The 15000-nt window shown below is 49.9% G+C and overlaps 1 protein-coding gene across 1 annotated transcript in view; it reads right to left on the bottom strand.

Moving 5' to 3' along the window:
• The window catches only part of LOC125954432 (solute carrier family 22 member 13), a 15398-nt gene extending 3798 nt beyond the window's left edge, over positions 1-11600 (bottom strand). The window contains exons 1-3 of the mRNA XM_049684782.1: positions 10249-11600; positions 2942-3161; positions 2598-2856 (exon numbers count right to left, since the gene is read on the bottom strand). Coding sequence (XP_049540739.1) covers positions 2598-2856; positions 2942-3161; positions 10249-10793 — 1024 coding nt within the window. The 5' untranslated portion in view covers positions 10794-11600. The remainder of the gene's footprint in view (positions 1-2597; positions 2857-2941; positions 3162-10248) is intronic.
• Between the last annotated feature and the right edge of the window lie 3400 nt (positions 11601-15000).

The raw sequence follows: 15000 nt of genomic DNA, 5'->3' as shown, positions 1-15000 counted from the left end.
TTTTCGAAACCATTTTGCACCCCCTGACAAAAGACTGGACATGGCGGAGGCGGACAGTGTGGCGAAATCATGGAATCTAACCAAACAGGTTTACGTGAAGCAACATCTTTTACGCGTTTCGCGACTCACTGCAAACGGTGAGTATCCTTTTCCACTGTCCAAACAGGTATCTGTCGGTGGTATGCCTTGGTTTGCATAAGCATCGACTGCTTGGGGCAGACGCGATGCAATCCTAGGGATTTCCTTCCGTACAGTCGATCGAACGGCCGTCACCATAGGTTGAGCCGTGGGTTGAGTACTCTTTGTCCGCATGGCCTTCAGAAGTCGAGGTAGGACTGTCAGCTACTGGCAAGAGACAAGAACCTGATGAGCGCTTCAGGTAGCAAGTGAAAGGCTGGTTCACTCGGGAGGAAAATCCAGCCAATTCAAATGACGTGTTCTTGGGCTGGACTACAGTTTTTGGTGCTGCTCCAAAACCGGAGTAACACACACACGCACACACACATCCTAGCAACACAGCAAAAGAGGTGCTCGATCACATGGCCTTGAGCACGATCATGGGCACACACATCATTGCCACCGGCAGCGCGCGGTCGCGGAACATTCACTCCGAAACCATGGAACGGAAATCGCACAGCCGGAACCGACCACCACCGGCTAAACCACATGGGTAGAGGGGTAAGTTACACACCGAGAGAGTGAGAAGAGACACCGTGGCGACCTGGCTTGCGCTGTGGCTATCGATCGCACTAAGTGCTACGACGAGCGCAATTGTGGCGTACCACAATGAGGTGGAAATGACCTGCATTATAGAGCAGAAGCAGATGTCCTTCGGGCCAATATCGGCGGTAGTGGAGTTCACCATTCAATTGCATTCGGATGGAACTAGTTCGCCAAAAATGGATCGACCAGCAAACCATTGAGTCCGGGTTAATTAGGCCAAACGTGACTATCCAAAATGCGCCGAAGGGGTGGGCGAGGGGGGGCAGTCAAGAACACGTGAACGTACTTGAACCTGCCACAGGTCCTGATCGTCGGTTGGGGTTCTTCCGACGTAACAACAAAAAGCAAAAACAAAGGTTACTGACCGTCTTGTGGTTCCGCTCCACAAGCACCAAAGGTCGCCCAAGAGAGCCGCTGGAACGTCTAATGAGATTCACCTTTCGCGAAGGTCAACCGTACGGTGACATATCGCACCGATATGGCACCAAATGTGTGTTATGTGGATTCATTTCAACCACCGACCATACCACGGATGCGGATCGTAAAGTGACAATCCGACACACGACTCACTCCGCCCCATTATGTAAGCCCCGTAACTGTTACAACTGCAAAGCCACAATGTTTATGCTCACACGCCTCCTGGTTATCAGACTGGCTAGGCTAGCGCACAATCTCACCTTCCAGCAGCCCCTTAAAGTAATGCCATCAGATGAAGCTATAAACGGTACATTAACGCATATCGGTGAATCGTATCATCAGCGTGTACGCCTATTGTTTTCTAACCGGTGCTGTGGGACAGGTGCATCGAATGCACTTCCGCTACAAGTCTCGCCGCCCGAAGATGACTATCTAACTGTCGTTCAATTAACATCAACCTCGCCGGCGCGAGTCGGGGCCACACTCACTGAGAGCATCAATTTGTCGCACGGCGCAGCTGCTGATGGGTCGCTAATGTGCCCGCCGGTCCCGGTCTTCTGTGTCCAGAATTATCATAAATCTGTCACAGTCGCAACAGGGGTGTGCAACCGAGAAAAAGAGGTTTGATAATTGCTCGTAATTAGTGGACTTCTCACTGTTTGCAATACTAATCACCGATTGATCGGTAGAGGAATTGCTAGTTTGCGATCGGTAACGGTGACCACAAACGGGATGCAGTGAAGCATAAAGTATGGTTCTTAACCTGAATCGACCACCGGTACCTTTGCAGCGGTATTATGATAAGTTATTCCACGCGATCGTTGATCGGTGTGCGGGCACTAAAATCGATCACACCGAGCCGATTAAAGTTGTAAATCGCTGAATAAAAATCGCATCGTACTGACCACCGTCCGTGCCAATTAATGGCCCAGGTGGACCTGCAGCTATCACGTGAACCTATACCCGATCGTACGTGAGAAACATAAGTAATACTAGAAGTGGAATAGATCAAGGTAACGCTTCTGACACCAAACCGGTGCGGAATGAAGTCAAAGCAAACGGGCCCGGAGACAGCAGGCCATTCGCGAGTAAAGCTACTCCACCACACGGTTCCATCCCCTTTGATATCAATCATCCTCACCGATGATAGCCGAACGCCATCCCCCCGCGGGGAGGCAGACACTCACTCGCCTAGAACGGTGACGACGGTGAGTCCGTCCTGCCTTCCTCGGTGCGTTCGGTGTACCATTTGCATAGGAGAGAATCCGGATCACCTTGCCAGAGGCCGGAATCCGAGAACCGGATCATCAAGCTGCACGCGTGAAAGGCAAATAACATGTGCCCGTTCGAAGAACGCGAAACAGTTAACTGCTCATAAAGAACAAACGCGCTCGTAAAGAAGATTGCGTGTGGTCCGCGAGCACGCGGTCTGTATCCCCGAGCTTCCTGACACTTACCGAGAATGTACATCATGGTGAAGCAGTTGTCGAACGCGAATCCGACCAGAAACCGGCACAGGCTGAACTGCCAGAAGTTACCGACGAAGGCGGTGGCAACACCGGCCACAAAACCGATCAGATTGCAACCGGCCAGTGCCGGGATGCGACCGTACCGATCGGCAATCCAGCCAAACAGTAGCCCACCGGCGATCGCACCCAGAAAGAAGATCGACTGAGCCAACGTCGGCAGGTACGCATGGTCGCACACCCATTCAAACTGTGAATGTATTAAGAACGGTTTGATTAGAACTGGGGATTGGAGAAGGCGCCAAGGTGGCCCGAAAAGTGACAGGGATACTTACATCGGTGGCTACCGTTGCGTACGGGACGTCCGTGAAGTTATACTCCCAGCCATTCTGACAGGGTTGCGTTGGCCAAGATGGATCCGCCTTGCGGATGTTGTTGGCCAGCACCTCGGTGAAGTTGACGGCATACATCGTGCACTTGCTGTAGCTGATCGTGTCGCCATCCTCGGCAAAGTGGCCCGTCACCGACTCATCAACCGGAATGGACAATGCTCGTCTATTGGAAAGTTGAAGGAATCGAAAGAAAAAAGGGAAAACAGCATATTAATACACGATACAGCGATACGGGAGCGGGACATTTGCTAGAACGGTCATCGGTTAGTTGGGTTCGTAGGATCGAACATTCTCTTCTATTCGCAAGGTCCATAACAAAGGAATGAGCAACTGGGGGCACCGATCGTGTATCCTTGAGATGCCCTAGCAGTCATTGCTCTTCCTTTTTCCTGGCGAACGTGCCCGGGTGGGAGATGATCGGAGTTCGATCGGAAGCATGTCGATGAAGCGCCACAACATGTTAGTCCTCCTTGATACTCCCGTAGGAGATAATATGGGGTTGTCCCGAGTCGCTAGTTTTCGCGCCCTCTTTTTCTCTCTCTTTCTCTCTCGTTCTATGCTTCAGCTAGAAGAACTGAATGGATGCATAGAGAAGACTAGCAAACTAGCAGCAACGCGAGACCTTCGTTGTATTTTAATAGCCACTTACACGGCAATTTCACGGATATAACATACACACCATGGTCCAAAAGTATGTTTTGTTTGTGCAACTGTACTTGAAAGCTGTGATCATGTTTTATGTGTTTTTCATCTCGAGCATCTTTAAAGACGACCACCTGCCACCATTGTTCTATTTTTAGCACCATTCTGATCCTTTTTGTTTCCGTCTGCCGCTCATTGCGAGCATCGTTATTCCGCCAACTCATCACAATCACGGCGCGTTGCTCTAATGTTCTGGTTTTGCCTTGAGATGCTACATCTCTTAGCGAGCTCGCTTCAGTTGAAAGCCCGCATAAAGCCACAAAACCGTCGCAGCGTTGATCGCGAGAATCAACGAATGATTTGCACGAACCTAGCAGCATCAGCAATCATGCAATCCAGATCTCGATCGCTCGACACGGAAGCCCGAAAAAAGGCTTTCGAACGAATTGTACCGGCTCATTATGGCTGGACACTAGGTCCATTCTACCGATCGCTCAACTGCTATACCCCAGTACACTGTGTGTGTGTGTGCGCGCTTCTGCGCTTAGCAACAACGACGACGACCATTAGCCAGCTCTACACCCCACAGATTATTAATGATCCGTGGCTTCGCTCTGCAAAAACCAGACGATTGGCATTTGAAAGTCCCCAGGACGGTTGGTTGACAACAAAGAAGTCAAACACGGAACCTGATTTTTTTCGGGCCAACAGGTGGGGAGAGACACTAACTAACCTGAAAAGCAAACGAACAAAACGAAAATCCAGCTACCACGATCCTTAACAGTGATCACGATCATCCACCAGTGATTGAAAGGCACGGAGCGGAAGCGAAGCCTTTCCCTTCACTCCTCGGCCAAGAATGTCTCGAATGTTGTACCTCTGTCTGCATAAATTAAAGCCAAAAAGGCGGGATCTCCATCCAGGTCTCGTCTTAGCATCCTCTCGACCGGTTATGGAAGTAACAGCCGATCATTACTCAAATATTTTGGCAGACCTGTGAGCCTGGTTTAAGGAATGATCGACAATCATGCCTCCAGCTGAGTGAGCATCGTGTGCAGAATAAGAATCGTGATCCAAACGTCCAGCCCCGTCGTGCCACTGACACGCACTAATTGTGCTTCTAATAACCATCGACAGGGCATCAATTCAATCGATGATCTCCTATCCAAACGATTCTTATCCCTTTTGGGGAGAACACGATTTAGAGCACCTAGCCACTCCACCGCGACAGATCAACAGAAGCAGCTGAAGACGGAAATTGAATAAACAGTCAAATCATGTGTCGATCCGCCCTGCTAGTTGATTCCCCTCCCCCCGCACCCAGCAGTACTAGGTTCCGGATCGCCACGAGAACGGCGGCAAAGCAACAGCAAACAGTAGAACCAACCGGTCTCAAACATAATCTTGAGCATGACTTCCGATGGCAAACCGCGTTAAATCCGGCTACAAAACCCTTCAAACCCTCACACCACACGCAAGAACCATCGACCGACCGTCCACTATCCGTGACCGGAGCCTAGCCGAAGCTTAGTTGAAGGAGGGAATAGATTTAAATCGAATTTCAAGGTTTATTAGCAGAACCGACCACGGCGATCCACGGCTAGGCTGCGTGGCCCTTCGCTATACGATGGTGGTAGCGTGCTTCCGAACCGAACGATTACCAGCCAGCATTCGCTGAAGGGAACCATCGACCCTTTTTCATGGTTATGGTGGTCCATACACGGTACCGGGGTTGGAGCTTCCAGCGTTTCCGCATTTGCTGGCGGCCTCCGTCGAGCAGCGTTATGGCTGATTGATCTTTCGCTTCGGCATGATCGTGGAGCTCGATGTGTCACCATCGAGACATCATGTCTACGCCATTCATTTGATGCCATTAATTTAATTAATTTGTGCGTGTGTGTGAGTCCGTCGAGTGAACCTCAACGAATCTCAAATAAATGACGAGCAAGAACCACTGAGAAACCGACAGAACTATCAGCCAAGGTTGTCCTCAAATTTGCATGTTTATCATTCCAGCCAAAGGTTTACCGAAAGCGGTTTCGGTGCCACAAAAGCCACAAGGACCAAGGCTCGCTCTGGTTGATAATTAATTACTCCAGAAACTAGCGCGCTACCGTTTTGGCCTAACATTAATGCAAATGATTGTGCTGCAGTGTAGTGGGTATCACCTTGGACCACTCAAGGAAAAGAAGCCGGTTTTTTGCTTTTCTTCGACTACCGAAACCGGGTTTTTACCGGGCGATAATCTGTTTCGAGAAAGGTCTGTGAAAGGATTAAGCGCTGGAGCCGTGGAGGAGTTATGACACGTTGGTGACATTCAAATCAATTCATCACCATTGACAGGCAATCGACAAGAAGTGTGTGTGTGAGCGTACTTGCACTACCGTTGGCTGGCGCTGTAGGATAGCCAAGCTGATGTTAAGGAAGTGGACACAATTAGCTAGCATAAGGTATGGAGCAAAATTTCCAAATAGGATACAGCTCGATATACTTCCGGCATTGGCTACCCTGACTTCTAAAAGGCAAATCGTGTACCCATCAATCAGTTGTCCGCCGTATGCGCGCTAGATGTCGACTGCCATTGACGTCAGCAGTAGATCCGGCATACAGAAGAAATCGTTAACTGAAGGAATCGTATGGCATGAGTTGCAGGATGTGGTCTACAGCTAGACTGCATCACGATCGCACCACAGTGAGGTGAACGTACGCATCGTGATACCCGAAAGGCTCGATCACTGGAGAGCGTCTGGCTGATTGGCGACCCCCCCGCTGCTCCTACAGCTCTCTAGCACGTCTAGCTGCATCAATTAGCCCTAAGAACGCGCGACTCGGGGCTACGCACCATTTCCTCATACCAGCGCGTCGCGGGTCTGAGCGGACATCGGACACACCTTTCCCTTCGCAGAACCGACCGGCCATGACTTGATCGACCGATAAATGGGTCGTTGGACAGCGACACTTCCTCGTTTCGGACCGCCATCGTCCGAACCGTCGGTTACGTCATCGGCGAGCATTAGTAGCAACCGATTAAGTCATTTGGCGATCATTCGGCGAATGATCAGAACTTTCGCTCTACACAACATTGTAGTGTTTGTTCGATCAGAATGTACACAGACGGTGTGTATGAGTGGCCGCCAAGTAGTCAGCAGTAGTCACCATCGAGTTTCCACTTGCGCTCTTGTGGTCAGGTTTTCCTATGCTTTAGGTGGAGTCTAGTGATTTAGCACGAGAGCCAACAACGTGTGTGCGCGCGCGCACACACATACACACACACACACAGAAACGTACGAAGGCTCACACATACGAAGTGGTGTGCACACCGTTTAATTGCGACCTTCAAGTGTTGGAACGGACAGCCAGGCCGTTCTCAATTTTTGCTGTCCGTATATTCTACGATAGCTCCGCACCATTCCCCAGCCATAAACTTCTTTTGGGTTAGGGCGAGTGTTCGCTAGTGGGAGGGGAGGGGCGTAGTAATGCTACCACCGACAGCTTGAAGGTGGCCAAACGTACCAAGCTACACGGAGCCACATGCCAGCTTAACTAGAACTGAAGAGTGTTGCCCCTCCCCGATCCGATCGTAGCATAAACACAGTTCTGCACTGTGGACGAGGTCTTATGGCATGGTGGCACGTGCCACGGTGAAGCTTAAATGTTTTTCACTTAGCGCATTGCGCATACCTCAAGATTCCCAACCATATGCGATGCTAGATCAGTGCGGATTGCCAATTGGTGTTGGCACCAGCGCTCTGACCATTTAGCACAATTAGCCAAAATCCAATTGCTGTACTGAACTGTACAAACACACCGGTCCGGTTGCAGTTGCCGATGCTACGTTGTTGTTTGTGTAAAAGATGTAATTGATTATCATAGTACACGGGGTACTCGCGGCTAAATTGCGTTTTGGTCGGAACACGTGATACTGCAGCTGTAGCCGACTGGGCATCAACGGCGCCCCGAGAAAGACCACGGGTGAGTCAGTGGTTTGGTTTAGAGCACCGTTCGCATCGTGATCTATGTGCCTCGGTTGCGAAATAGGTATTTCGCAGTTCCAATGAGGACACTCGGTGACGGATGGAGGCGGCGGCAACCACACGTACAAAGCAGGGCACAAGTAGTGACCGGTACCGCAAGTCGCCCGTGTGTAGCCCTACATAATATGATTAAGCCGATCGATACTGCACGATCGAACGGGTTGCGACGATCTTTACGACACCGGCCACACCAGTGGGCCAGTGACCTTAACCTGGCTCGGGGGGTTTTGCGGTTTACCGGTGCTACCTGTCGCATGCCACAGGTGTTACTGGATAACTGGACATAACTGGATCACCGCACCGGACAGCATAAGCATCAGTTCTTTGTTAGTCATTTTGCTCTGTGTCTGTGGTCCGGGGAGCACAGCATCGTTAATTGCTTGCAAAACGCTGGTTGCTGCGACGGTTCTTGTAAGGTCGAGGTGCTCGACGGTCAGATGATGCGACTGCTGCTGCTGCTGCTGCAAGAGGAAGTTGGTTGGCCGCGTAGAGTCGCGGAAAACCCCTTTATGGTCGCTGGCGGTACAGCAAATGTGTCTTTGAACTTGGATTTAGTAGCAGCAGCAGCAGCCAATTAGTGACAGCTAGCAAGCAGAGTGCGATCGTCGGCCTCACCGCGACTCGTACTGTTGCTGCTGCTGCTGTTGTTGCTGACGGGCTTCCGCTGCACGCGTTAGCAGACCAGCCGCGTAACGCAGTGTCGTCGTCGTAGCAGCCATTGGTCGTAGCAGGAGGTACGTTTCTCGAATTTGGGTCAAGTTGAAGTTTGCTGCGAGATCATTGCGATCATTGCGGCACCTAGGCACTGGTGCCCGCGCAATGCGTTGCATATGCCAACGCACGGGCCGTGTAGAAGAAGACGCAACGTATGATGTGCTAAAGTGGCGCAATTTTTACTGTCGATCATGCTCGCTAATCACGCGCAGCACGTGGGCCAATGATTGACCAAACGCACCGATCATCAGCAGCGGTTCGCCATTAGCTCGATCAGCGCACACGGGTTCAAAGCCACTCAACGCCATTGAGCTTCGCAAGCGAGCATCGGCAGAGCATCTTCTCCAAAAACCAGCGATCGACGCCACTGCGCTTATTTTGGAATAACTATTGTTGAGACATAATGCGCACTCCATGGTCAACCGGCGCACTTGCCGCACTGATCTTGACTTTTGTTTTTATACTACTCTTCTTTCTCAATCTATTTTTTCATATGGGTCTGGGGAGGCCAACCTGACTTCACGGTGGGGGGGCTCTTGATATGCCTTATTAGAGAGAGGACCTTTTTTTTACAAAGTAACAGCCGTTCATTAGGCTGGAGGTTTTCGCAAATTGCGAACCTGCGGAATGCATGCGGTGGTCATGTGGCGGCATTTAACATGCTGTAGTTATTCATAAAATGCATGCATTCCAACACAGCTGCTAGTGGTACGGTGGTCAAGCATTAATGAAGCCGCTTGGTGGGGGGAAGGGGGGGGGGGGTTGCGCGGCGGTACAGCCGACATATGAGCTTGTAGGTGACTGGAAACCAAGGAAGTCTAGCGCTTCCGAGAACGCGCACAGTCGCACACATAATGCAGCGTTTGTTGCAGCTGCTGGCCTCAGTGTGCATTCTATAAATCTGTATCTTTTTTTTTTTTTCATTTCGTTGCTGCGTTTGATGCTTGTAATGATGCTGGCCAGGCGTACCAGCCCACCAACGGCGGGGGGCCTGGCCTTGTGCGATGAGGAAGTGCAACGACGGCATCATGGCATATGAGCCAGCGTGTATGCATGTTAGGAATCCAGCGTGTTCGCACTTGAGGTTATGTGCGCCAGACACGTTGCCAAGAACGCAGAAGAAAACATAAACTCAATCGAATGCGGAATACACATTAAATGGGTAATAAAATGGCCGCAATATAGATCGGTTAGCTGCATCGGAAATGCAGTACCTCGCGTGTGTCGTCGCTGGTAGCTTCTCGAAGAGCGTTTTGCTACTATAACTATTGTCCTTCCCCCAAGGCGTGAGCCATGGTTTCGCTTTCAATTCAACCTAGCAACCATCGTAACTTAGGATTCATTATGCATAAACCATCGCCACCATATGCTACCAAACGAGGACCGCTTCATTGCTTTCCGAAGCTTCTTTTTTTTTGGCTTCATATCGCCTGTGGTCGAATGGGCACGCGCGCGCACGTCAAACATTAGCACGCGGCGATGCGCTGCGCAGTAGGTGAACGTCGAAAACCTTGACAGAGAAGCTTCCAAAAGGAGGCTTCGTCTTTTCTGTCTTTTTTTTGCTTCAAACTACTCACCATCCGCTGGCAGCGGCGTGGCATCAAAGATGGCTGTGCTTGCATGATCACCAAGTCGCACTTCGGATCGGGGCCAATCCGAGTGTATGTGGGTACCGGTTTCTGTAACACCAATACCTGTGTTAAAATACCCCGCCCGTAATGTATCAACAAAAGAAAAACACTTGTGTTGGACATGTTTTTTTTTCTGCCACAATCAACATCCGCGCCAGCTCTCTGTCCCCTCCCCAGACGGCCCACCAATCGCGTTATTACTACTCCTAAAACGAAGTGACACACTTACCTTTGTTCGACCGACAGATGCTGGAGCTCCGGCACATAGCACCAGTGCTCCTCCGGTACGAGGGTGATGAATATCTGCGAGAAGTACACGAACGCCACGAAGAACGCGAACGGGATCATGAGCAAGAACAGGATCTTCTGGTAGCGACCGAACTCGCCTACGTGCGGCAGCAGATCGTCAAAGTCAACGACCGGCTTCTCGGCGACGGCGACCGCCATCTTGGCAGGGTTGGCATTAGCACCACCACCACCACCACCACCTAGACCGCCACCGCCGTTACCGATGCCGCCATTTTGACTGTTCTTGTGGTCCTTCCTGAGCTCATCCTGTGTGTCGCTGATCGCCGGCTTATCGCCTGCCGGGCACTCGCCGACGAAACCATTGTTGATGAACGCGCTCAGCTTCAGGTTGTTGCTAAGGTTGCCCATGCTGTTGCCACCAGCGATGCTGCTAAGGCTGCTGTTGTTGAGTGAACCGCTCAGCTCGCGCTCGTCGACCGCGTGCACGACCGGGATGTTGCTGCCTTCCTCTGGTTTTGGCGTCATTATTGTAGCTGGTTTTTGAGGTTTCGATTTGGCACGTAAAATTCACAACTTCCTTCCCTTTCTCTCTTTGTTTCTATTTCTGTTACTACGCCTTTTAATGGTGCAGTGAGTTTGTCCAGCACTTTCACCCAAGATGGCGGCTACCGTTGTTCTAAAACCACGCGCTTAGGGTCTTTGACCGTTGGTTACGTTTTTTTCTCGTTAACTGCAGAAACAAGTTTCTTCTGCACTTTTCTCTGGCTTTCCAGTTTGCACAGATACACACGAGAGACACGACGACGATAGCACTAGAAAAATGGGGCTTTCTTTGGTCCGGATTTTCCTCTAGCTTCGTTGCATCGTTGCTTTTTTCCGTTTTTCCTCCGTTCGGGGCACGCACTACTTTTCTTTTCGTGGTGTGTTTTTCTCTGACTTGCGACACGTTCGATTCCTTACGAATTTTCCGCTTTTCTTGCTGTTCCGACGATATGATATGTGTACCTAGGAAGTGCACATACACACACACAAACACACGGACGGAACACTCAGAAAAGTTGCGCGCGCGCGAAATTGGTAAGGTGTCCACCACCACGCAAGTGCCACTTAACGTGCTCGGAGGCTCCTAAATAACCCTAACGGTCATCGACTAACTCGCCAGCGGATCGGACGTTCGATTGAGCTCCGGTCGGTGTCCGAGCCACGATTTATAAAGCCTTTTTGCTCGTTGGTTCCGACGCGCGGACTCTCCACTTCTCTGTCGTTGCTCTGTCGCCACTCTGCTGGCGGTGGTGGCGACAAAGGAGCGACGATCGCCGGCGAGAGTACGATCGCGATCTCGCTCGTCTAGACGATCTTCAAACTGCCGCGACAGAGAGCCAGAGAGAGAACGAGCACATGCCCGCAAGGTGTGAGTGGAAGGTGGGACTTGTCGCCGCCGAACAGCAGGTGTCGGAGAGGCTCAGTGATCGTGAAAGGATATTCGCGAGAGAGAGAAGGTGATCTTCGGTTCTCGGTATGTGAAGACCCTCTCGCTAGCTGTCCCGTACCTGCCGTCGTCGTTACCACCGACGCTACCTGCTGCCCAGACAGACAACACCTACACCAACCACTGCAGACCACTGAAAGGTAGGTACTGATACTGGCTGCGAAGCTTCGAGCATCACATAGGGTTTTCCCCACCCCGAAGCCCACCACCAGCTGTGCTCGTGGTGCGTAGCTGCGCATGTTGTGCGCTACCTCGCGCGTCGAGGTAACCTCAGGCAAAGTGTCAAAACGGCCCTAGAGCACGATTATGGTTATCTCGTTACGCACGGCTAGACACCGGCGGTATTGTCTGCAAGTCCTCCTCCGCGGCATTGCCTTGATTTTGAAGCCACACGGATCGTGAGAGGATCGGCTGGGAATTTCCACCGATTTACGCGAGGCTCGGTAAATGATTCATGCCGATCAGCGGGAAGAAGGGAAAACAGCTCACTTCCACGTTGGTTTGGGAAAGCGCGAACGGTAGGCGGACCGGCAAAGGCGTCCACAATGTAAGAGGTTTGTGTGTTGGTTGCGAAGAAACGGTAATTACATCGAACTCGAGCGAAATCCCCGATGCGTCAGTGCATAAGCCGGTTCGCTGGTACACTATAAATGGGAATCGATTGTAACGATCAGTGGGTGTTTATGTTTACACTTTGGTGATCATGAATGTTTACCGACAACTGGACTGATACAATATGGCGGTGGAATTAGAACATCTTCGTTCGTCGACTCACCATTTTCAGGGCATTTCCGGATTCGCTTTTTTTCTCGTAACATCCGTAAATAAAATGAAAGTGTTTCACACGATTAAGGAATGATCTATCCAGCTATCGCTAACGAACTGGCATTGCTGTCTTCCTAGTTGTAAATACAATAACTTTTACAATCCATGTCGATACCGTCGCTCCATCTCAATCTGGATTCACGAGGCTTTTTCTTAATGCACTTCATTGCTTTGGTTTCTGGTAAATATTCAATTGTTTTCTTATTTGGCACTTTTAAATGATAATATTTTGTGAAACACATCTATTGACGTTAACCGTGTAGAGAAAACTAGCGAATATGCTTTCTAGATTCTATTGTAGCAATGGTAACTATGGTTTTTTTCGGAATGGTAGTATTGTAGCGATATTTACTTTGACTTCAAATGAAATAATGATTATATCAGTGTTTAGCCACTTGGGGCATTTCAAAATCATTAAGCATACTCTCGATAGTTATACATCGTCCAAAGAGTCGTATTAATTAGAAATGAACATGCACGTAGAACGAAACAGCTCATAAATCGTTCTGACGAAATACAGTAACTAAAAACTTCTTCATTTATTTCTTACACGTTTTCTTGGTCACAATGAATTATAAGCATGTTCTTGATTCCCGCTGTGGACCTTACAATCACATCGAATCGATCAGAGGCGCGTGCGTAGTCGCTGAAACGAATACGCTTTATTGAGCAAACACAAATCACGCCTCAATCCATGCGACTCCCGTGCTTAATGAACCTCTTGATACAATATACAGTATTTAAATCGTTTTTTTGGGATTTAAAACCTTGATTAGTCCCGAAACGGTGTTCTTGATTCGGACATTTGCGAACCACACAAAGTGTATCGCCCATTCTCCAAGCGCGCCCGCCATTTTCCACCATCGAACCCGCGGCACAAGACAAAGAAGCTTTCAGCGCCGTGTTAAGCATGGCTGAACGCTCGCTCGATCGATCGATCGCAGCGATTTCCTTGTTTGGACACTCACCGCTGCTCCGATCGTTTTTTGGCGCGTTTTGGGGTTTTCCATACCCTGGATTGATGCGGCACGATGGGCGCCTGAGGTAAGCAAATTGCGTCTTCACTTTAATGCGAATATTCTGAAGGTCACCGGGTGTTTCCTTGCGAGGAAATGGATTGATTTTATTTCTTGTTGGAGACAGATCACGCGGATAAACTGGCCAGTAAATTGCGCTGAATGTCCCATTAAGTACATCGAGCCTCCCAATAGAAGGATGTGTGACCTCTTCTCTTATTAGTCTCAATCTTGACTCAGGCAATCCGTGCAACATCCGGCGCGAAGGTTCGCCTTCTAGTGGGGTCGCGCATAGTAGACCGATTTGCGTACGATCGATTTAGCCGTTGCAGCCACGCTTTACACGATTGAAGAGAATTGTTTTAAGATGTAATTTCATGGTGTACGCAAAGCCATGCTAAGCGACCAGTGCTGCAGCATGTCGACCTGCCGCCATCAATGGTCAAGTTTAGCACCAGTGCCACGCAATTGGTCATCATGTAGCATACGTTCGAAAATGTGTTCTCACACGAGGCAAATGAGTGAAAGGAAGTACATGAGAAAGATCGCCATCATCATCCTAACTTACCACTCCGATCCTCGTCAAAGCATTCAAGCAATGCCTTATTAAACGGCGGCACCGGGTAAGGCGTGCGATCGATCAGGTGTGCACTCTGATTCAGCCAGCTGTATACAGCCGCAATGGTACCAGTGCCCCCAAGCAAGGTGGTGGTGATCTTGCTCGAGGACAGAACGAAATTGCCATCGTCGGCCTCCTACCTTCCCATCCTTCCTTCCGGCTTCCAGGTGCCACGGTTGGGCTATGTTTCCGGTGGTGTGACCAGCAACCTTCTATGATGCCGATGATGTCGGTCTCACCATGAAGCCGCTCGCATTGCCATCTGGTGACCGTGTGGGAGGACACGCGGTGGCTGGCATTAACGTTCGTTGCGTTTCTTCACACTTTTGCTAAAACACTCGTCTCGTCGTCTGTGATCACAGCGGTACGAGATGAAGTACGAGATTTTTTTGTGTGTTGTTAGTTAAGACAGGCCATTGATGATGTCGAAATTGAGGTAGACCGAAAAGGTTGCTACTAATCGATGTTGTTCTAATTGTTAATCAGATTAATTGAACCGATCAAGATGAACTGCAATATATTTCTGACCAAGCGGACAACAAGTTAACCGAAAACAGGTATTCGCGGCAAATGTTCTGGACATTTCTTAAGCTAATTCCTGTGATGGTATTCCACGAAAAAAAAAAAACTCGTCCTAATAAACATGTTTTTGAGCGGAGCCCACTTATCTAATCTCGTACTCGTACACGAACCGGCCTCCTGTGGTGGCATTTGAAGTCTTAATTTTTCTCTCTCCTTTAGAACCAGTCCGTTCTTCAGTCTTAAAACCCCGCACATTCAGGG

The sequence above is a fragment of the Anopheles darlingi genome, chromosome 3, assembly GCF_943734745.1.
Source record: "Anopheles darlingi chromosome 3, idAnoDarlMG_H_01, whole genome shotgun sequence".
NCBI classification, from domain to species: Eukaryota; Metazoa; Arthropoda; class Insecta; order Diptera; family Culicidae; genus Anopheles; species Anopheles darlingi.
Note: the sequence above shows the minus strand (reverse complement) of the source record. Positions and strands in the feature narration are given on the sequence as shown.